At 36.7% G+C, this 23,041-nt stretch overlaps 1 protein-coding gene across 1 annotated transcript; it reads right to left on the bottom strand.

Moving 5' to 3' along the window:
• Positions 1 to 19,193: 19,193 nt before the first annotated feature.
• On the bottom strand, positions 19,194 to 22,675 carry LOC115455319 (putative 115 kDa protein in type-1 retrotransposable element R1DM). Its single transcript, XM_037440790.1, has 3 exons — positions 22,032 to 22,675; positions 21,189 to 21,889; positions 19,194 to 21,004 (listed from the first exon to the last, which is right to left on the bottom strand). Exons 1-3 carry the CDS (start codon positions 22,673 to 22,675, stop codon positions 19,194 to 19,196), a joined length of 3,156 nt encoding a protein of 1,051 aa, XP_037296687.1.
• Positions 22,676 to 23,041: the final 366 nt, after the last annotated feature.

Raw genomic sequence — 23,041 nt, 5'->3', positions numbered from 1 at the left:
TACAGCCCCATTCCTGCCGGCTTCCCTTTATGTAGAGTTTATGAAGAATATAATTATAATTAAAACGATTTGCAGACCACATTTATACATATAACCTATATATGGTGTCGTGTACCCTTTAGAAAAATTACACCTTTCGCCACTGCTAGAAATTTCTTTTAATAGGACAAAGGTAGCGGTAATTTTGTAATAGAAATAAATAATACCTTTAAAAACATTAATCATTCTTCTTCTTGTAGTGCCTCACCAACTAGTGAAGATTGGTAGTCAGCTCCATATCTTCTTTTGTTCTTTGCAAGGCGAAATATTTCTACACCGTTTGCAACCCCCGTCTATTTGCGTTGTTCTTTAACCAAGATTACGGAAGTACGAACATTAAGAGATTAAGAACAAAAAAATAAAAAATGTTTAAAAATAAAAACATACAAGGCCATCAAATAAAATTATGACATGACATGTAATTGTCAAATTCCATGGCTCCAAGCATTCCACCACCCTAGAAAGAACTTTACGATTTGATAAAAGCTTAAAAGCCATCAAGGGTCTATGTAGTCAGTCAGAAGTGACTTGCGGCGCGGTATTTTTTTTTATTTATTTGAGGATTACCGACAAAGTTTACAATAATACTAATATAATAATAAATTCTAAAAATAAAACTAATTGTAACTTAAACTAAATGCAACCACAACATGCGTAATACAATTTTACAATATTACTTAACTAAACATTTGAACGGAATTTAACAAAAAAAAAAAACATTATAGATTTTAGAATGTTAGGGACTCATCAGAATGTTAGGGACACAGTCAATCTCACTTAAAAGAGTTTTCCTAAATGTGGACAGCGAATCATGAAATATGTCAAGATTAGTAATTTTGTTTGATAGTAGGTACAATGCAGACAGTCATAAGAATAATTTTTCCATTTGGTTAATAAAAACAAACAATTTAATCTCAAATATTATAATGAATGCAATGGTGCTTCGTAATTGTACTTACACAGTGTTATATCTACTTTACATTTATCACAGAATTTAGGGAAAGAAATTTACAATAACAGCGTATCTGGACATGTCACCGTGTTTTAATACGTCGTTTAAAAATCTCTGTGTTAAATAGAATAAAATATAATTTCCATTCATCATTCCGACAAATGATTGATATTAAAATTAAAATACTGTCCGAATGAACTATGAAAACAACATTTAATTAACATAGGAAGATTACTGTGTCGTAAACTTACTAAAGATTCCATGGAGCTATTCGACCGTCAGGCGAGCCAATCTGGTATGATGGATGGTTTGGCTTCGGGTAATAGTTTTTATACCGCGAGAGGGTATTATCGCGTTTCATAATACCCTGTTTGAGGGGTGAAAAAGGATCGTTTACTGTTTTTATATTGTGAGGGTTTATAGGAAACTAGCTTTTGACTACGGCTTCGTTCGTATAATTTTTTTGTAATTATATTAAAAATATTTAAAATTTTCTGGGTTAAATAATTTTCTAAGATAAAAAGTAGCCTATAGCACTCAGGAGTAATGTATTAGCAAAAAAAAAATTCAAACTCGGTTTAGTAGTTCCTGTAATTAAGCGTCAAGACAAACAAAATTTTCACCTTTATATAATAGTATACATTATAGATATACAAACTGTAGCTTCCTAACAGTAAAGAAAAAAATTGGCGCATCCAAACAAACAAACTCTTCACCTTTTTATATTATGTAGTATAGATACCTATACAAAAATTCTGACACATTGTTTACTAGCCTTTTATACTGTACTTAGGTAGTTTAGCTAGTTATATTTTCACATCGATTTATGTTGAGATTTCGAATTAAAGAGGAAATCTTTGGATTATAAAAACGAGATTCAAAACATGTTGCTTTTAAGTGGCAGTGAATTGACAAGTTGAGATGACAATAAAAAAAAAATAGTCGAATTGAGAAACTCCTCCTTTTTTGAAGTTGGTTAGAAAGAATTTCAAAAAATCGGCATTGATTCAGAAATCCGTCGCAGCGTCTTAACGTTTAAATTTACCAATGGAATAGTTGGGAACTTATGCTTAATATGTTCATTTATGTTAATTAAATACCTTTTTACGATACTTTAACTGTATTTTATTTAATCTCTTTCTCAAAAGCAGGTATCGATTATAGTTCTTAATATAGGGATAATTATTTCATGCTATTTGTTTTATTTTATTTGTTTAGCCATATTTAATTTTAAACTATATTATTAGAATGCAGTGACTTAAATTCTTAAAAGTAAGTGAAAAAAACATTCATAATATGGTTTAACTATTTAAACCCATAACGATTGTGTTTTTAAATTTAAAATGAATTCGCAAACGCAATAATTCGACATCAACATTTCGCATTTCTTTTCAACCTTACGAACTCTTAATAAAATTAAGAATGTCTGGCGACAAAAGAGTATTAATGGCCTCTGAAAGGGACTCCGAAAGAAAATTGACATCTTCCACAATAGCGGTTCCTAAAATCAACGACTTGTCAATTTGAGATAATGGTTTCTGCAAAAAATGTGATCGAAGATTTTTTGTACTGACTATGCAAGAAGAGCATTATATTTTAATAAGTACTGGAAAACTTAGTTACTAATTGGAATAAAACTATTTTTCGCATTTTATAATGTAAAATAGTTTTATTTCAGTGTCTAAATCAGGGTAAACATAAGAAATTATTAAGTGCTAATTAAAATTCCAAGTATAAGAAGTCTTGAACTTCCCCGAAATCTATCAATTAATTGATTAATTTACGAAAACTTTAACTATATTTTTGCTCGAATAAAATCTAACCAAAAACATAAAAGGAAACAAATTGAACAACTAAAGCGTTGATCTACAAATGGACAGTACTGACCTCAATTCCAACGCGAGAAGCATTTAATAGCCTCATAAAACTACGACTATTTAGATTACGCGTTTGCAATATACGAGTACATTAATAGTAAACAATTTTCCCAAATTGGGAACGAGTCATGTTTACTTAAAAGCAAATTCAGGTCATCAAATATTTTTAGTTTACGAGAAATATCACATCATATTGGAACGCTGTACTTTATTAAATAAGTTTCTTATAACCTAATTTAGAACAATTATTTACAGACATACATAAAAGTAATTAATATAAAATAGTTGAGATTTGTTGAAACATACGACAGGACCGAGACGCGACGCCGGCGAGACGTGCACAATAATTGTATGTCACATAGAGCCACGCTACGAAGTAACCGCCTGAGCTGGATTGCGAGCGGTTTTGTGTCAGCAGCGACGAGTAAGAGAGACAGAAATATGACAAGATAAAATAAAATAAATTGCTTTATTCATCACGTAGGCGAACATAGTTGCACTTATGATAAGTCAAGGTACATAAGAATATTTAATTATTACTTAGATAAAGTCGCTTATATAAACTAAACACAATTTATATTGGACATAAAATAAATGAAAGTCTTAAAAGTAAACAAAGAAGCCAGCTCGGGCTGGCAGGTAAGAAGAAATAAAATGAGGTACATAATCTTAATTATGGATTAGCAAGTTGAAGTGGCAGTGGACCGGGTACATAGCTCGAAGAACCGATGGCGTTAAGGTCGAAAGGTTCTAGAGTGGAGGCCACGTACACGTACAGGCAAGCGAAATGTCGGACGCCCGCCTACAAGGTGGACAGACGACCTGGCTAAGGTCGCAGGAAGTCGCTGGATGCAGGCCGCTTCCAACAGGTCGCCATGGAGATCCTTGGAGGAGGCCTATGTTCAGCAGTGGACTTCCTGTGGCTGAGATGATGATGATGAAGATAAAGGGAGGAACGCGTCGCGATCCTCACCGGTGAAGACAATAAAAGCCCATACCTAGCTAACCTACCATAGGAAGGATGTCTGACAAAGAACTGTGCGGATAGCACCGCCGTGCCCGCTTGCTGTGCTCGCTCGCCGCGCCGTTTGATTTCGTGGCGGGGCTGATAGAGTCAAACGCCAGCGTCGCGTCGCCGTCCCGCCCCGTCTGCTGTTTGACGAAAGCTTTCCGTTCGTTTTACATCAACTTCGAACAAAGAGCTTTTTACTACGCTATACATGAAGAATTATTATCTAATATCCTTGGGTATTAGTGATGGTATCGTTTTGCCAATTGATTTTGCCTAAGTATCCGAAATTTCACTATCATTGCGTTGTTATAATTGATAAAAAAGCAGCCATGTTGTTTTCATTATATAAATAAATAACACACTCAAATTATCAACTCATTAGATATGAGAAGTACTCTGTTCCAGTTACCACTCGAGTTGTCGCGCAAGACGTAATTTTAATTAAATCTTCAGAGACAATTAATTAGTGCCTCACGAATTCAAGCGAATGCGATGCAGCCTTTGTTAGGAGATAAGTGGAACTGTCTGATATTATGGTAATTCCTTTAGTCATAGTTTTAAGTAGGGAAAAAGACTACCGTGTCTTAGTCAAAACGTCAAATATCACATCACGCCTTTATCTCTGAACGCGCAGGTAGAGATGCAACTATGGCACCCACTTTTCATCACGTGTTTTCTGTGCTATAATATGATATGGGACGAGCCTATCGCCATATCGAGCACGAAATCCAAACTAAGCTGATACTAAATAAAAAAAAAAAAACTCTAATCACTTCCTCGACCCGGGATGCGAACTTGGAACTTCAGAGCGGTGTCGTACCACTCAGAAAATACAACTACACAATCCGTTGTATTTCATCTTACATTAAAGATTAACATAATCTATCTGCTTTTTATTCAAGGCTAAGAGCAAAATGTATCGTATCGTGGAGTATTCAAGGTTTATTATCCTGTAAGAGGGTAGTATTTTCCGCCCATCGTGCTTTATTGAAGGTCTTGGATTTAGGTGCCGCTTGTTATCAGGATTTATAATACATGTTTACTCCATAATAAGGAGGCTTCTTTCTTTCTTTTTGATCTTGACCTAGTAACGTGTAAGGTCAGCAAAACAATTGATTATGCATAGAAAGATTTACCAAAATTTTTACGAACTTCCTTAGTCAACAATATTCTCGGGAGGAAAGTAATATTTTGATACCAATGAAAAGCATCACCAGATCTGTAAATCGGACTCAAATATTCCCAGTTTACAGTCTATACTAGTGAAAAAAGTTTAGTAAAATTAAGTAGACTTTGAACATCGAATTTGAAAAAAAAAAACAAAAGTGCTACAGTAGTACAATGAAGGTCGGTCTACTGTCTTATAGAAAGCTAACGACATGTGACAATGTTAGGTTATTGATAAGTGTGATTTCAATAAGCTCGATTGCCAAGGAGTAGCCTTGCCTTTCTTACTCTAAAAATTTTCTTATTTTCAAATAGTCTTTTACAAATTTTTTTGAATCGTAATGCATCTTCCATCGCTTCAGAACCTATTATCGCTGTGAATGAGGGGCAGCAAAAAGATTCGCTCACCAACATGATCTGTCAAAATGTTATTTTTTATACCAAAGGTCATAATTTGTAGTTATTTCCTTATATCCTATTTTTGAAACTGACAGCGTACCCATGATTCTTTCGCAATTGTAAAGTTTAAAGCCAATGGGGAACACTTAACCAGTTAACACCCAAAATAGTTTATAAAGAATAAATCAAAACAAAGTTGTATTAATACTATAAATGCAATTAATAAGGAAATGGAACCATAATCTCGAGGCCGGTCGTAGGATTACAATATATTAATGTTGCACCATTTCATTAAGAAATTGAACTCACTTCCTGTGGTGTCCAATTATGTTATTAGTTTCGTTCGATTAGCTCGAGGAATAAGTGATGGTTTGGATGAATTATGTATTTTGGCTGATGTTTTATATACAGGGTCATTTTGACATCGCGGTACTAAATGAAACCACATATTATTTACTTGGAAATAACACTTTACAATAAGTTACTTGAGCCTTAGATGTAAAATGAAAAAGTGTAAGTTTTGAACAAAATAAATATTAAGTAATAAAAAGTGATTTTAATTTTACGTGCCCTAAAGCCACTACTACTCTAAGAGAATTCGTTGCAGCGGCAACATCATACTTTCAGTCAGAAATACACCTACGCATACGTCATATTCGCATTAAATTACAAAATGATCAATAAAGCAGAAAACTAAAACCAGGATCTTTCTTAAAAATATTCGTTATTAGTGGATAATTTTTGGCACAAAGTCTGCAAAGATGAAGACGAGTAGGTGGTTTCATTTAGTAACGCAATGTCAAAATGCCGACGAAAAGACCGACTTAATGCTCAATGTATTTTATACCAGTCGACAATAGGTTGGTACAGAGATAAACAAGGTAGGTGCATTAACAAATGGTGAATATATTTAGCGTTTTTAACATTTATTTGTTTGACAATTAACTCAAAACCAAAATAGTATTTAGTACTTATAACAAAAACTCTACTTATTTACTAAAAGACAACAATTTTAATCAAATTAGTTAACAAATAAGCAAAAGAGCAAGAACATAAAAATATAGCTAGCGAAATGAAACGATTGTGAACGTCCGTCCGATCCTAAGCAAAATGCAAAACCAAAGTGTCGCTAACGCAGTGGTCCGCTGGCCAGCCGGTTTAATTTCGCGCCCTATTCCTTTCTTCTTTTTTTGCACGACTGACCACGTCACCTTGCTCATTATATATTTAGAAATATGATTGCCTTTCAAACGTTGATTTGAATCTATCATTGTAATTGATGCCACAAAAATATTTTGTTGAATTTCCAGCAGAGCATCGATATACATGATCGTGTCATGTGGTCTCAATGTCCAGACGGCTCACAGACGCTGTTTGTTATCATTACATGTAGCACATGTTTCGTAATTCTGATTAATTACGGCCAGAAATGTGTTTGGTATGAATTTTGTGATAATTTTTGGATGTCGAAGTAAATGCAGAAGCCGCTGAACGGATTCCGATGGAATTTGGCATATTAATTGACTGTAATCCTGGATGTATACAGGCTTTTTGTAATTCCGTATGTGACTTTTATTCTGAAAGGTCTTTCACACGAGCGGAGACGTAAGCGACATCCTGTAACTCAAATAGCTTCGAAAGACCAATAGTGCGGGCTTCGAGAAACATTATTCGTAACGTTTCTTGCTGGAGCAAATATTTTGCTTGCCATATATAATTTGTGCAAGTAAAGCTGTTTGTAGCAGTTCATACCGAATTATATCAAAGGCACCTGGGATTTTTTTTAAACCTAGACAATAATACATGAAAGCTTTTACCATAAAAAAGTTTTATGATCACTCGCCGGTTTCTAAATAAAATATTATATTCTACAAAGTGATACGATCTCGCCTCACCTTGGCAGTGGGTGCAGGTTTTTATGCCGGCCGATATGGGCAAGTCGTAAATCGCATACCATTGAAACACGACAGAGGGTACATAATTCTTTAAATAAAAGTAGGTGAACTCTTTTAGTATGTGTGAGATCGTCAAAATGTCGGTTTATTTTATGAAGACACGAGAAAGTAACTACAAGATGGTAAACACACTCTCTTTTTATCAAGTAACCAAGTTTATATCCGGCGCATTGGAGATAGGGAGATATTTTTTATTCATTTAATTAAATAAAGCACCATTCGTTACCGTCTTAATTATTTGAATTTTTACCTACTAATTATTAATCATAGAAAAATCTTGTGCCTAAAAATTACAATCTAAATGTTCAATTTAACTGACATGAGAATCGTATAATAATTTCTTATATTTACACGAATGTTATACATTGAAATAAAACTATTTTACAGATTTAATCGTAAATGCGTTCCGTGACCACGAAGGCAGCAGTTTTCGAAACGTCAGAAGAAAATTATAATATTAAAAAACCGCGATAAAATCCGTATAATAGTTTTATTTCAATGAGAATCGCACTCTTAACCTCTTAGTATTAGGTTTATTTTACATCAACCATTTCTAATAAATCTAGTTTATACTATTGCAAGCAATCTTTCTAAAGATAATTCCTGTGTTTTCATTCTGATGAAACCGTTGTAACGCAATTTGTAGTTGTAACTTGTTAAACTTTTTATTGCACCTACCAGTGCTGAGTTTTGTTGCTGATGGACTCTCTTTGTGTAATATTACACACACATAGATTTTCTATGTCCGAAGAGGTAAGCAGGGATGCAACTAGTGCATTCACAAATGCTAGACTTCAGGTTAATACTGAGAAGAAAATTTAATATTACTTTGTCCAACCCGAGACCTTAGCTCGGTAGTGGTACCGCTATATAGCTATGTCACCGAGGCATTCAATGTACGGTCAGCAACAAAAGGAGCTGAACAACTTAAAAACCTTAAAACTCACACATTAACGAAAATCGAAAATTTTTCTTTATCTAAAATGAAGCAAACCCCGTAAATTTTATTTTACTCAAGAAACAACGATTATAGATACGAACACAAAACTTTAAAGGCGATTTGAAATAAATTTGTTCAGCTAATTATGCCGCTGACTCTACTACCAAATATACTCGTTAATTGTTTATTTTTACCGCGCCCTTACAAAAACTCCATGTCTGTGTCTCTCATAAATCTTTTAACGTTACCTCGATAACGTCTCAACACAAACAATCTTGAACAGAGTTGAGTAACAGATCCCGGCTACCTTGCCTACGTCAGGGAAATGTCCAACTAACTCCAACTTGCAATGTGTGTATCGAGTGGTGCCATTAATTTCAATTTAGTTCCGATTTTGTGTGTACGTGGAGTTAGTTGCTATTGAAATGTACAATAATGATATGTTTAGTGTTATAGAATGTATTTTTATGCAAGTTACTACTAAAAATATACTCAAATAAATTAAACAGCAAATTTAAAAAAAAGTGTTGTCAGTGTTCCGACGTATGGATACTATTACCATAGCATGATTGACCTATTTTATCGATAATTTGAGCTTTGGCTATGTTCGGTGTTCCTTTCATACTTCAAACCTGGCCAGGCAATAATGTCTAGGTGCCGAAATTAATAAAAATAACGTCATATTTTTTATATTTATTTGGGACGAGATTTGAACATTGATATTTATGGAGGAGTACATTACAACTTATATGAACCCCTTTAACAACGTTTCAATCTATCCTATATACCTTTTAGCTTCTGTAGGGACACATATGTATATACGTAATTTAGTGTTTAGACTTGCAGTAGCGTGAAGTATGTGTGACGATTGTAATGTATATAGGCACTTAGTTAATACATTATGTAAGTATAGTATATTGTAGTAGCGGCTGCGCTCGCCAGTAAGTAGCATAAGCTAGTCGCTACTAAAAACGATAGCCTAGTTGGGTGTGGAACGGACTGTCAAGACAAATGTACGCAGGTTCAAATCCCAAGGGCACACACCTCTGATGTTTCTAAAATCATGTGTGTATTCGTTGTGAATTTATCGTTCGCTTTAACGGTGAAGGAAAACATTGTGAGGAAACCTGCACATCTGAGAAGTTTTCTATAAGAATTTGGAAGGCGTATGAAGTCTACCAATCCGCACTACGCCAGCGTGGTGGACTAAGGCCTAATCCCTCTCAGTAGTAGAGGAGGCCCGTGCTCAGCAGTGGGCAAGTATATAATACAGGGCTGATATTATTATATTATTTATATTAATTGTCCGCTCATACAACGATAAAGACGAAAGAAAAAAATTCACATCAAAACAACTGAGGACAAAGTTCATAAAATCTTTATAAAAGACAAGTTGACACGTCAATTTTTAGAACGATAATGTTTCACTTTATGAGCTGTTCAAAAGTCTGTGACATAAACTAAGTAAAGTTGTAATTCTTTGTGCTAAAAGTTTTACCTATAAGCCTTTAAGTATTCTTGATAATTTTTCGTAAGAATTTTTTCACAATATGTCTCTAGAAACAATATAGTTAGCTGGAGGTATGATAATATATTTTAAATCCGCCCGGATTACGAACACTGTACACAAGGTGTTAAAACCCGCCATAGTGGCACACGTAAGTGTGTTGCATTCTGGGATGAGCCTGTGTATTCGGGTCCAATAGGCCGGCATAATAGTGTCGACTGCCGAGGGGTAATCATCTCTCGTCAATCACTTTGCAGGGCACGTATATAAAAAACCCTGTGATTAAATTTAAACAATACTTAAAATTGGCTGGATTATTTGAAAAACACAGTAAATATTTCTTTTGCTTTTTAAAGCCCTAAATATAATAAATTTGTGAAATATGTAAATTCTGGGTTGTTTCAAACACATTACACTACAGAATGTAAATTGCTATGACATGGCATTATTTAGTTTAATTTGATTTTTTACCGCTCATAAATAAGTAATGCATACACAATTATTGGTGTTTTATGATACAGCTTTCGCCCTCAGATGCACTTGCGTTAGGTTGTTCGTAGATTATAAGTTTATTTTTAGTATAAAAGTAACCTAGCACTTATATAGCTTTGTCAGTGAAAAAAAAAGAAATTGGCACACAAACGTAAATAAGAAATTAAGTTGAAAAAATAGAACCCACTGTTTTAATTTTTTAAAATCATGAGTGGTGTTTGCGGGTTTATAGAAAAATTCCATGGAAAAAAACGTCCATATTGCCCAAAGTTTTATGTATCCCTTCAATTTTTTTTTGTAAGAAACTGAATCGGCATATTGAAAAAAAAAAGATTACCAACATGGTCCAGTCGTTCTCAATTGACTTACTGAGTGCTTACGAACAGCAATCCATTTTTATATACTTAATTTTGTGAATAAAAAATCGCGAAAACACTTTGAATGAAAAATAAACCTATAAATTCTGTAATATCGTAAAGTTTGCTTTAAAATAAGGAGAATAAAGTTCAATTATTTTTGAGAACTATCTGCGCGTGGCCGTGAAACCCTTGTCTATCGTCAAAGCCGGCCTTCAACCGAAAGCAATCGAATTCTGTGGTTTTTGTCTTTAAATTTAAGAACGTGCAGAATTTATACCCTCTATAGCCAATGTTTGGAAAGCCTACGTGTAGAAAATTTAAAGTCTGTTAGCAAAAATTCAGAAAAATATAAAAGATTTTTGACTGAAAAATGCGAATTTTTCGGTCGTATTTTTGAGTATTATTTCAAGACGTCGACAAAGTCAGCTTTTCAGTTCATTTGACTTTTGTGTCGAGCTCTCAGTTCATAGCACTGGTATGCAAACACAAAGCCGTAAAGATGTACTAAAGCATACGAACTATCTAGACTATCTTTGTATCATGCATGAGCCTTCAATTTTTAAACGCCGAAGCAAAATAAATGTCTCTGTGACATCGCAACTCATCAACATTTTTTGTTAGTAGTAGTAGTTAACTTTTTTCACTTTGCACCCGTCGATATATTTTTAGATCAACAATTGACTCAACCTAAAGTCTGGGTACCATGGCCTTACATTATTACACAGGTCGAAATACTTTAAACCTTATAGAACGAGCGAGAGCAAACAAACGCATTGTTCTAACGTCTTTATCAGATATCTTTTGATCCTTTATGTTAACTGAGGATTAAGATTCACATGGAAGCTGATAAAATATACGACTAGTGTAAATATTCTGCTTAACACGCGTTAATTGAAGTACGATCAAGTTCATTGCCCATGAGAGATTGTACGTTTGTTAACGTTAGGTTGCCGATAGTGTTTCGAGTTACATTAAGTTGTCAGTCAATGGAATAGAAGGCAGATAGTTTTCAAGGTTGCATTTATGTAGGAGGTATAAGACTGAGTTTCTTAGAAGTACCATAGATTTATTTTATAAAGTAATATACAGACAGAAAAATATTTCAACTCGCATTACAGCTTCAGTGATGTATGTATGTACGCGTACTTATGCAATAGATGGGAAGACAGTTTTTTAAATTTTTAAAATGATGCTGTTTCGGAAACTGTAACTCATTCGAAAAGTATTATTCATTCAGTTAGAATACATACGAGACAGATCAAACAAATATTTGTACTGACTCCGGATGCAGCAGAATTAACATTTAAATTTGTTAGTTCTAAACCAGTTAATTACTGGGACAATGACGACTCACATTACGTTTTAGGGTAATAACTCAAAACTAATTAGAGGGTATGGTAAAAATTAATTACTCAATATTGTTTATTTTGCACTCAGAGAAATGGAAGTTGTGGCGTACGTTGGAGTTATTAAAATTGCATTAAGAGTACCCTTCATATATGTAAGCGTATGAAAATAATTGGACCTTCTGTTCTATAATGGTTTTCGTAATATTGTATGATGAGTTTTTGTAGCAGTCGACTGGAAAAATTATAACATCAAAGTATATTGTACGTACGGGAAAGAAAATATTGACTAACTGTTGGTTTGCGGCTCCACCAGCGTGATAAAGGTTCCGGGATAAATATTTTTCCAGGATGATGAGTAGACTTGAGCACTCGGGAGTAATGTAGCTTCCAGTTTTTATTTATTATTTTTTTTTACACTTTTTTGTATATTAAAATTGGCGGTCTTATCGCATTCCGCGATGCCTTCCACTTAGTAATTACTATAAATTGTTTCAGTAGTTCCTGAGATTAGCGCGTTCAAACTCTTCAGCCTTATATAGGTATTGAGATTACATGAAGAAGCATGTGAACTGCATTGCAGAAAATTATTGTGAAAGCCTGTGGACAAAACAAGCTTTCATTATTGAATACATTTTATTAATTCAGATTATATTATAGCCCGTATGTCAGGAGGCTGGTTATATATTATGATCGCCACGATCTACCTACATAATATCCGTCTCTTCTATGGACACATATATAGGAACATTGACAGCTTTAATTAAATTAATAATAATTAAAGATGTTTTTTTTATGGGGTATTGACCCCACGGCATATTGACCCCAGTGTATATGATGGAAAGTGGTGTGAGGTGCAATAGAATGTCGACTGAGGAGAGATGATAACCTCTTGACAGTCAACAAAATTACATTGCGGATGACCAACACCTTAGTCCCCGTGACCACGATAGCTGCAAAGTCTTTGAAACGTCGCGTCGGGAGAAAACTAAAATATAAAAACCGCGATAAAATCCGAAAAATAGTATAATTTTAATGTCTAACATTCCCCTAAACATAAGAAATCATTAAGCAATTACATTTGTTTTAATTGAAAAGAATATAGGTACGGGCACATTTTGACATTGCGTTAATAAATTAACCACAAGCAGGATTTTACCTCTACTAATGTTTTGCTAAAAATCATCCATGAATAACGAATATTTTCACTAAATAACTAAGTTTTACTTTGTGATTTTTTATAGTTTTCGTATTTTAGTGCTAATACTTGTACGTGAGTGTATTTCTGATTGAAAGATGTTGCCGCAGCGTCGAATTCTCTTAAGTTGTATTAGTGGCATTTGGGCTAGTAAAATGAAAATAACGTTTTATTGATATTTATTTTTTAAAAAATCATACTCTTTTATTTTACGTCTACGGTTCGAGTTACTTATTAAAAAGTGTGGCTTCATTTAGTAAAACAATATTAACATGAATGAATGAATAAAATACGTATAATTTCAAATGTATAATATCTTATGCTTACGCGAATGTTAGACATTAAGATTGAACTATTTTTCGGATTTTTTTCAAGGGACCCCCCGTTGACCACGAAGGCTGCAGTCTTCGAAGACGTCGGGAGAAAACTAAAATATTAAAACCGCGATAAAATCCGTAAAATAGTTTAATTTAATTTCTAATGCAATAAATGTATCTATTTATAATCGCTTCATTGCTAGATTTGCCAATTAAACCTTATCATGTAAAATATGATGATATGCATTAACAATTTTAATACCAAATTTCATCTTATAAACGTACAGAGAGACATCTAAGGAACCGAACGCACACAGAACACGTAAACTGCACCTGTGTAAAATCGACACGAGCAGCTCATGCTTGATAGTCATGCCAGCTTGTTCGTTTTTGTAATGAATATAAAGCATATCCGAATAAAGCCTTTGGAGCCGAATTTGAATTTTCATTTATGGTGAACTCTGTTTGAAGCATCGTGTTCAATCTTGTGATAGGGGTAAGAAATTCATAAAACACGTGTAACGTGTTTCAGGTAAACATGAAAATGAATTTATTCGTCTAATGTGCGAAATGCGAAAGTTTTTGAAGATGAATGAATTTTAGACTTCGCAAACATTAACATTTGTGTTAGACTAAAGTTTCATCATCTAAAGTCAAAAGTAAACTTTATTACGAATTCGTAAAAATTAATAATATATTAGAATTTGATTGAAATTTTTAAAGTCTTACACGATAGCGTAGTTGGGAATGAGACGTACTTCCAAACCAAAAGTCCGCAAGTTCAAAAACCAAGCCACACACCTCCGACTGTAGGAAATTACGTGTATATTATTGATCAATTATCGTTAACTGAACGGATTTGGATGAAATTTGGTACATGAATAAAACATTTGCTGGTCGTAGAATATAATTTATATCCGCCTTGATAGCGACCACATACACAAAGTGTTAAAACCCGCCATAGAGGCCCACGTAAGAGTGTCGCGTTCCGGAATTAGCTTGTGTATATTCGGTACCAACATGTCGGCATAATTGTGTTGACTGCCGAGGGGTAATCATCTCTCGTCAGTCGACATTCTATTGGACCGCACTCCACTTACCATCAGGAGCAGTAGGATCACTTTGACGTGCACGTAAAAAAAAAATATACATACATACATAACATCACGCATTTATCCCCGAAGGGGTATGTAGAGGCGCAACTAGGGCACCCACTTTTCGCCAAGTATGTTCCGTCCCATGATGTGATAGGGGGCGAGCCTATCGCCATATCGGGCACAAATTCCAAACTCCGGGTTGATACTGAGCAGAAAATCCCAAATATCACTTTGCCCGACCCGGGATTCGAACCCAGGACCTCAGAGCGCTATTGTACCGGACATGCAATACAACTACGCCACCGAGGCAGGCATAAAAAAAATATGCCCGGATTAATATATTATAGGCATTTATCCCAGTAATTTGCTTAACATAAAGGCTTTTATCTCAGTAATTTGCGCTCATGGGAAATAATGCATTTGTTAAATCTGATTTTTAAAAAATGGCGCTGACGTTCTGGTAACACTATGAATCTATACGGTGTTTAGGGACTTTAGTAGTGGGATAGGCTTTTCATAAGTAAATAACAAAAAAAAATGTTTTACGTTTAAAATTAGGGCAATACAAGGCTCCGGTAAACTTTGCAGTTCTTTATAATAATTATTATTTATGCTGACGTGTTGTAGTGCAAATATTATTTTAGTATTTAATAATATGTGTAGATTCGAGTGTAGATACAATTAATCAGTATTATTTTAACGTTATTTCTTTTTACCAAAAAATATTATAAACATTTGAATTAAGTATATTAATTAATACATTATTTTTGATTAAAATTGTAGAATCGAAAATTGATTACATAATATATTTTAGTTATAATATTTAATCTTTACATAATACATTTTTTTAAAGGTCGTCTAGAAGGTAGAATGGGAAAACTGACATAAATGAATACATAAAAAAAAACAAATAATATAACTATACTTATGTCAAATTATATAATTATACTCTCAATATATAATCTAATGTTTATGGTTATGTCTATCTATGCTACTTTGAAATTAAAATCCAAATATATGTAATAGCTTGTCTATTACCGAGTCTAGTTAATTATTTTAAAGTGTACATAATGCAGCAGTGCCAGACGATAAGTCCGCATCAACTTTTTCTTATAAAGAAAAATTTCAAAGCCGCTTATAGGGTTTCAAACTTAAAAAATCGGTATTTCTTAACAACTAGCGAAGGCTTATTTTATAAAGGAGTTTGTGGATATTCATGAGAATATTTTATATAAAAAACCGCTATTTATAAGGTGAAACAAACTTAAAAAAGACTAAAACTAAGGTAGATTTAAAACCATTTGGTCTCCAGTCTTTACCTAGTTTGAGGCCGCCGGTTAAATAAAGTTTTAAAAATTCTGTGTAAGAATGAACAAATTTGTTTATATTAGTTTTGTGTGAAAATATTGTTACTTATTTAATGTTGTTCCACGTAAAGTTTATAATTATTACATCAGCTATCAAATAGCGAAGTTTAACACTTACTCATGACTCGTATGATGATGATTTCTCATGTTTACGTGTGCAAATTGTAACTTTGACTTTTCGGACGACCTGCCTTCGTCTCCGGGGCCACGGAGGCTGCAGTCTTCGAAACGTCAGGAGAAAATTATAATATAAAAAACCGCGATAAAATATAAAAAATGTTTTATTTTAATAAATTAAAATATTTTTTTCGGCTATCCTATTAAAAGTTCCTGGGTAAAGATCTCATTCCCTACCTTCCATTTATAGCAGTCTTTTCTTGATTTAATTAGTAAGCCACCAATTTGTTACCTTACTAAACTTAATTAATTGTTACTAAGGTAGTCCTATAACTTTCTTCTTAGCCATTGCAATCGATTTATGCGATTGAGCACACACTGTCGTGGTTTTCGCTTGGAGTTCACCGGGCCCGGAGATGTGGTCAGCCAAATTACATTTTGGTTTTGCAGTAATGTGCATTCCATGTACGAGACTACATGACACGTACTATACTGGTACGCTATAGTGCAGGGGTGGTGAACATTTATAGGTTAAAGTGCCATTTATTTAAAAAAAATCTATCTGACAGTCCATTTAATTTTTTTTTATGTTCGAACAAAATTTTTTGTTGGGATAATTTAGACATGCCCGAATTATTTTGTCTCGTGATATCACTGGCACGCGTGCTAATGGTTCCCCTTCCCTGGTGAGTGCATGGTTACAAGAATGTACTTAGTCTGGCCATAAATACTGTTACACTTAATTATAAAAAAATATTACATTTGAATTTCGAATCTGTCATTTTTATACGATTGTTCATTGTGTTTTCTCATTTTGGCGCCAATACATTGTAAAATATTTTGCGATATTAAAATGGTGTGGGGTGATAAAGAGAACCGAATCGCTGTGATAGCATTACACAAAGTAGGTATGGAGCCAAATGCAATTTTTAAAACTCTCCATACACTTGGTATTAGTAAAATGTTTGTGTACCGGGCTATTAATAGGTACAATGAGACCTCCTCTGTTTGTGACAGAAAAAGATCTGGCCGTCCACGTAGTGTTCGTACGAAAAAGGTGGTCAAAGCAGTAAGGGAAAGAATTCGAAGAAATCCTGTCCGAAAGCAAAAGATTTTATCTCGGGAAATGAAGATAGCACCTAGAACCATGTCGCGTATTTTAAAAGATGACTTAGGACTTGCAGCCTATAAGAGACGCACTGGCCATTTCTTAACTGATAATTTAAAGAAGAATAGGGTGGTAAAATCGAAACAACTACTGAAGCGGTACGCAAAGGGAGGTCACAGAAAAATTTTGTTTACGGATGAGAAAATTTTTACAATTGAGCAACATTTTAACAAACAAAATGACCGTATTTATGCTCAAAGCTCTAAGGAAGCTTCCCAATTAGTCGACAGAGTGCAACGTGGACATTATCCGACTTCAGTGATGGTTTGGTGGGGTGTTAGCTATGAAGGAGTGACTGAGCCATATTTTTGTGAAAAGGTATCAAAACATCGGCACAAGTGTATCAAGATACCATTCTTGAGAAGGTAGTTAAGCCCCTTAACATCACCATGTTCAATAACCAAGTATGGTCCTTCCAGCAAGACTCGGCGCCGGGTCATAAAGCTCGGTCCACGCAGTCTTGGTTGGAATCGAACGTTTCGGACTTCATCAGAGCTGAAGACTGGCCGTCGTCTAGTCCCGATCTTAATCCGCTGGATTATGATTTGTGGTCAGTTTTAGAGAGTACAGCTTGCTCTAAACGCCATGATAATTTGGAGTCCCTAAAACAATCTATACGATTGGCAGTGAAGAATTTTCCCATGGAAAGAGTGCGTGCTTCTATTGATAACTGGCCTCATCGTTTAAAGGACTGTATTGCAGCCAATGGAGACCACTTCGAATAAGCTTTTTATATTTTTAATTGTTTTATATTTATGTATTAAACTGACACACTGTAAAAGTAATAAATGTTATTTGCAGTTAACAATTTTCTTTTTTCTTTATTACAATATTTATGGCAAGACTAGGTATATGATGTGATGAACGTAAAATTGTATACACCGTCCAATCATTTAACTTTTGACTGTTCAGATGCTAATCAATTGGGGATGCCCTAATGCGTTACTGTTCCTGCCGAGGGGTAATCCTCTCTCATCAGTCGATATTCTATTGAAACCCATTCCACTTTTTGTTTTATTGATTTGAATGATGAAAAGAGTTTTCCGTTCGCCTGATGGTAAGCGATAGGACCGCCTATAAACAGTAGAAACACCACCCAACACCTTGAATTAAAAAGTAATGATTGGTATTCCACTGCAGTCGCAATCCTGAGACATGAGATGTTAAGTCTTATTATGTCCAGTAGTTACACTGACTACAATGTCCTTCAGACCGGAACACGACAGTGACTACACACTTCTGCTTGGCGGCAGAAATAGACGTAGCATTGGTACCTACCCAGGCGGACTCTTATATAAGGGGGTCGTCGGCGGGCAGCAGGGGGCTGTCCGCCCTAGTGCATTTCTGTGCATCTTTTGCACAGATGACCCCCGGGATGGACGGCAGTGTGTAGTTGGCCTCACGCTGCCGTAGACGCCGCAGGCGTCCTTCGGTGCGCGGGGGCTTCCGAGCCCCGGCTGCGGTCGTAGACTTAGACACTTTTTTTTTTTTTTTTTTTTTTTTTTTTTTTTCTAATTCCCCTACACTTAATAGAGACTTTCTTTTCTGCTTTATTTTCTACATTTCTATATAATATTTAGTGTTTTTAGTGTTTAAGAGCGTTGCTCTTTTGGGCCATGGTTCTTACTGATCCCTTTTGTGAGACTTTCTTGTTTCATCTTCTATCCATCTTTTTGTTTTTTACTACATTCTACTATAGCTATCTACTTTTTATTTTCTATATCTTATTTTCTACTGCTTATCTTCCTATTTTCAATTATTTCTAGATTCTTATCGCTATTTGTTGTGTTACTAAATATATGTAATATTATCTTACATTATTTAGTTCAACTATTACTACTTATTTCTATTTCTTACTCTATTTGCTATTTCTTTTACAGTATTTTATGAATTTATTTCTACTTTCTTTTCCGCTATAATTATATGTATGTTCTCTATTTTAACTTCTATATCTAGTTCTATTTCTAGTTCAGTTCTTTCACGCAAATGCACCGGGCATTTAGTCAGCACATGCATTACACACTCACTTTCCGTTGGATCGCAGATGCATGCCGGACTCTCCTTACACTTGAATCTATGCAAGTATTCGGAGAATCCGCCATGCCCTGTGAACACCTGCGTTAGTATCGGGTCTATAGGTGTTTGCTTCATAATCCGATGAGCCTCTACGACATTAGGGAAGAAAATCTTCGTGGTCGAAGCGGTTTCTCCCTCTGTATAGCGCCTGTCCCATTCGTCGACTGACTCCGCTCTAATTTGTCTCTTGACGTATGAGACAGGGCATCTGCTATACTGAGGTTTGGTTTTGGATTTAAGTGCTGCGTCCTTTGCGAGCTCGTCTGCTCGCTCATTTCCCTCCATCCCTGCGTGTGCCTTTATCCAAAATAGGTTTATTATTTTGTTGCGTTCTTTTAATGTTCTTAAATTTTTCCTAATTTTGAACGCAAGGGGATGGAGGGAAGTTCCGTCTGCTACGGTGTCCAGCGCCGCCCTCGAGTCGCTCAGGACGCTGCAAATTTCCCTCCCACTTTTGACCGCTTCCTCCGTGGCTCCGTGAAGGGCCAGCAGTTCCGCCTGGTAGACGGTGCAGAAGGATTCCATTTTAAATTTTTTGCTTCTTGTCTCGGCGGCATTTTCCCAGATTGAGATTGCCGCTCCGACTTTGTCTTGTATTTTGCTGCCATCTGTATATATACAGAGGCACTGGCTGGTAATTTGGTTCACTTCTGCACCGTCCGCCAGGCACCGATATCGGACCATGCTCCGCTGCGCCGGGTGCTCGAGCTCGCCGTAGGCCACAGGCCGTTCCACCTCTCGGTCTCCCACCACTCGCCGAGAGTATCCCCTCTTTATTTCGTATAGGGAGGCGTTCTCCCTCGCACGTATATCGAGGGGCAATATTCCGGCGAGCAGTAGGGCCGAGTTTAGTGAGACGGTTCTGTAGGCCTTCGTGAGCTTTTGCGCAAAGCCTCTTTGGACGACAGCGAGCTGCTTCCTCACTCCGAGTTTTCGCGAGGCCGGGGCCCACACACTTGCTCCGTATAAAACTACTGGCTCCACGACAGCCGTATATAGCAGCTTTATAACGTCTGGCCCCAGCCCCCATTGCAGCCTCGCCGCCCGGGATAGCTTGTTGTAGAAGGCGACTGCCTTTCTACAAACTTCGGAGACGTGAGTATTGAAAGTCAGCCCGCTGTCGATGGTGACTCCCAGTATTTTTATTTGTTTTTCCAGACCAATGTCTACGCCCCCCATGTGGAGGATCGGGGAATCGTACTTAAGCTTGCGCGTTATTACCATGGCCTTGGTTTTGTGCGGCGCAAACTTAAGTTTGTTTCGGATTCCCCAGTCCTTCACATAGGCCAGCGTTTCATTGGCCCTCTTTTGTATTTCGCCCATCTCTTGCCCTTCAAACGCGAGCACCACGTCGTCGGCAAAAGCTTGGCAGTGACTGCCACGTCTGTCAAGCTCGAACAGCAGTGGGTCGAGGAGCAGATTCCAGAAGGTTGGGCCTCCAATGGATCCCTGTACGCATCCCTTGGAGGTCCATCTCTCGACCTCTTCACCGGAATACCTTACTTTAACTTTTCTGCTCTGGAGGTAGCTATCTACAACCCTTCTGATGTTGGCTGGACATCCTTCCTCCGCCAGTCTGACCCTGATTGCTGGCCACCAGGCGCTGTCAAAGGCTCCCTCTATGTCCAATGAAACAATGACTACTATTTTTCTTTTCCGATAGTCTGTCTCTTATATACTTCATCAGGACATAGAGGGAGTCTTCGGTGCTTCTCTGGGGCATAAAGCCAAACTGGCGGGGGTGTGTCCTAGGGTGCAGATGCCACCTCACTCGACCCACTACCATCTTTTCCAGGATTTTACCCATCACTGGTAACAAGCCTATCGGTCTATACGATTTAGCATTCGTATAGTCCTCCTTTGCTGGTTTCCGGAGGACTATGACCGTTGCCTCCTTCCAGATGGTCGGGAAGTGGCCAAGTTCGAGGCATTTGTTAGCCAGTGACAGGTATAACCCCGGGGAAGCCGCTATGGCCTGTTTGCAGATATCTGCTGTAAGACCGTCTGAGCCTGGAGCTTTCTTTGGATTAAAGCTGTTTGCAGCTAAGTGGAGTTCTTCTATGGTAAATGGTGGGTCATGTGGTTCATCATAGACTCTATCATTTACTTTTGTGGCTGCACTTCTTATCCGCTGATGTTCTGCGTTATCGGTCTCTGGATTGTCTTCTGGGTAAAACGTTTCCGCCAACAGCTTCGCCGACTCTATTTCGGTAAGGGTCTGTCCTTGGTGTATTAATGGCAGATCTTCTTTCATCGGGCATGCTTTTCCTATTATCCTATAGACTCCTTCCCAAATGGTTTCTCTGTTCTGTTTCCTACAAAACTCTTTCCAACTATCAATCTGAGCCTTCTTTGCCTCGTTCTCATATTCTTCTTTTGATTTCAGGTACTCGTCGACGACCTTGGCTCTTCGGATCGGCGCTGCGCATCGGATTCTCCTTCTTTTGGTGTTCACCTCACGCTTCATTTTGGCGAGTTCATCGGACCACCACGGTAAGTTTATCCTATTTTTTGATTTTTATTAATGGTATTGTATTATTGCTAGTTTCTATTATTGTTTGTATATATTTATTTATTATCTTGTCTAAATTTGTTTTATTATTTATATTTATAATTTCTGATTCTTCTAATTTGTTATTTTCTAACAGCTCTTTCAATTTTTCGTTAAAATATGTCCAGTTTGCTTTCCTTGTATTGTATTTCCTTGTTGTTTTATGTTTACGTTTAACATTGTTGTCTTTACTTTTTCTAATTTTCAGAGTTATCGCGTTGTGGTCCGAACTCGCCATGGTATCGTCTACCCTCCAGTCGTTTATCTTGTCCACTATGTCCTCTGAGCAGGCCGTTATGTCAATATGACTGGTGAGGAGTTTCCCTCCTCTCACCGTTTCAAACGTTGGAGACCCGCCGTCGTTGAGTACCTGAAGTCCCCATTCCCCAAGCATGCCCGCCATTTCTTCTCCTCTACTGTCTGTCTCTGCGCTGCCCCACCATATGCTTTTTGCATTGGTGTCGCCCCCAATGAGGATTCCGTTTCGACCCAGTGTTTCAACCGCCTTCCCCAACTGCTCCAAGTATGGCCCTATGGGTTTGTCTGGCTCAAAGTAGAATGAGATCAGAATCAGATCACGCGCTCCGGTTTGAATCTTCACCACTGTGATGTTGGTCGTGGTTAGGGCCGGGCACGGGGTCGCAGTCCAACCGTCGTTGAAAACCGCGATTGCTGACTTGACTACGGCCCCGTTTCCGTTTATCCCTTGGAAGATTCTGACCCCGCGATGATCCCTCATTGACTTAGACACTTCAACGTCAGAGGAAGCCTGCAGCCGTCCCGAATGCGCCGAAGAGGGCCACCGCGGAGTTTTAGCTGGTAGGCCGTGCATAGGTTAGCTGTACATAGGGTTAGGGTCTCGGCCCGGCGGTCGTCCGAAGGTCGTCATCAAATCCGGGCGGCTCAACGCCGGGCCGTAAGGCACGGTTACCCCAGCATAACCCTCAGTCGCCCCCCATGAAGGCTGGGCGGTAGTAATAAGGATCTTTCTCCGCGAAACCAAAAAAAAAAAAGGCGGACTCTTATATATGAGAGACCTACCAGTAAGCTTACCATCAGGTGCAGTAAGGATCACTTTGCCGTGTACGTATAAAGAAAAATCCAA

The sequence above is a fragment of the Manduca sexta genome, chromosome 20 (assembly GCF_014839805.1).
Source record: "Manduca sexta isolate Smith_Timp_Sample1 chromosome 20, JHU_Msex_v1.0, whole genome shotgun sequence".
NCBI classification, from domain to species: Eukaryota; Metazoa; Arthropoda; class Insecta; order Lepidoptera; family Sphingidae; genus Manduca; species Manduca sexta.
Note: the sequence above shows the minus strand (reverse complement) of the source record. Positions and strands in the feature narration are given on the sequence as shown.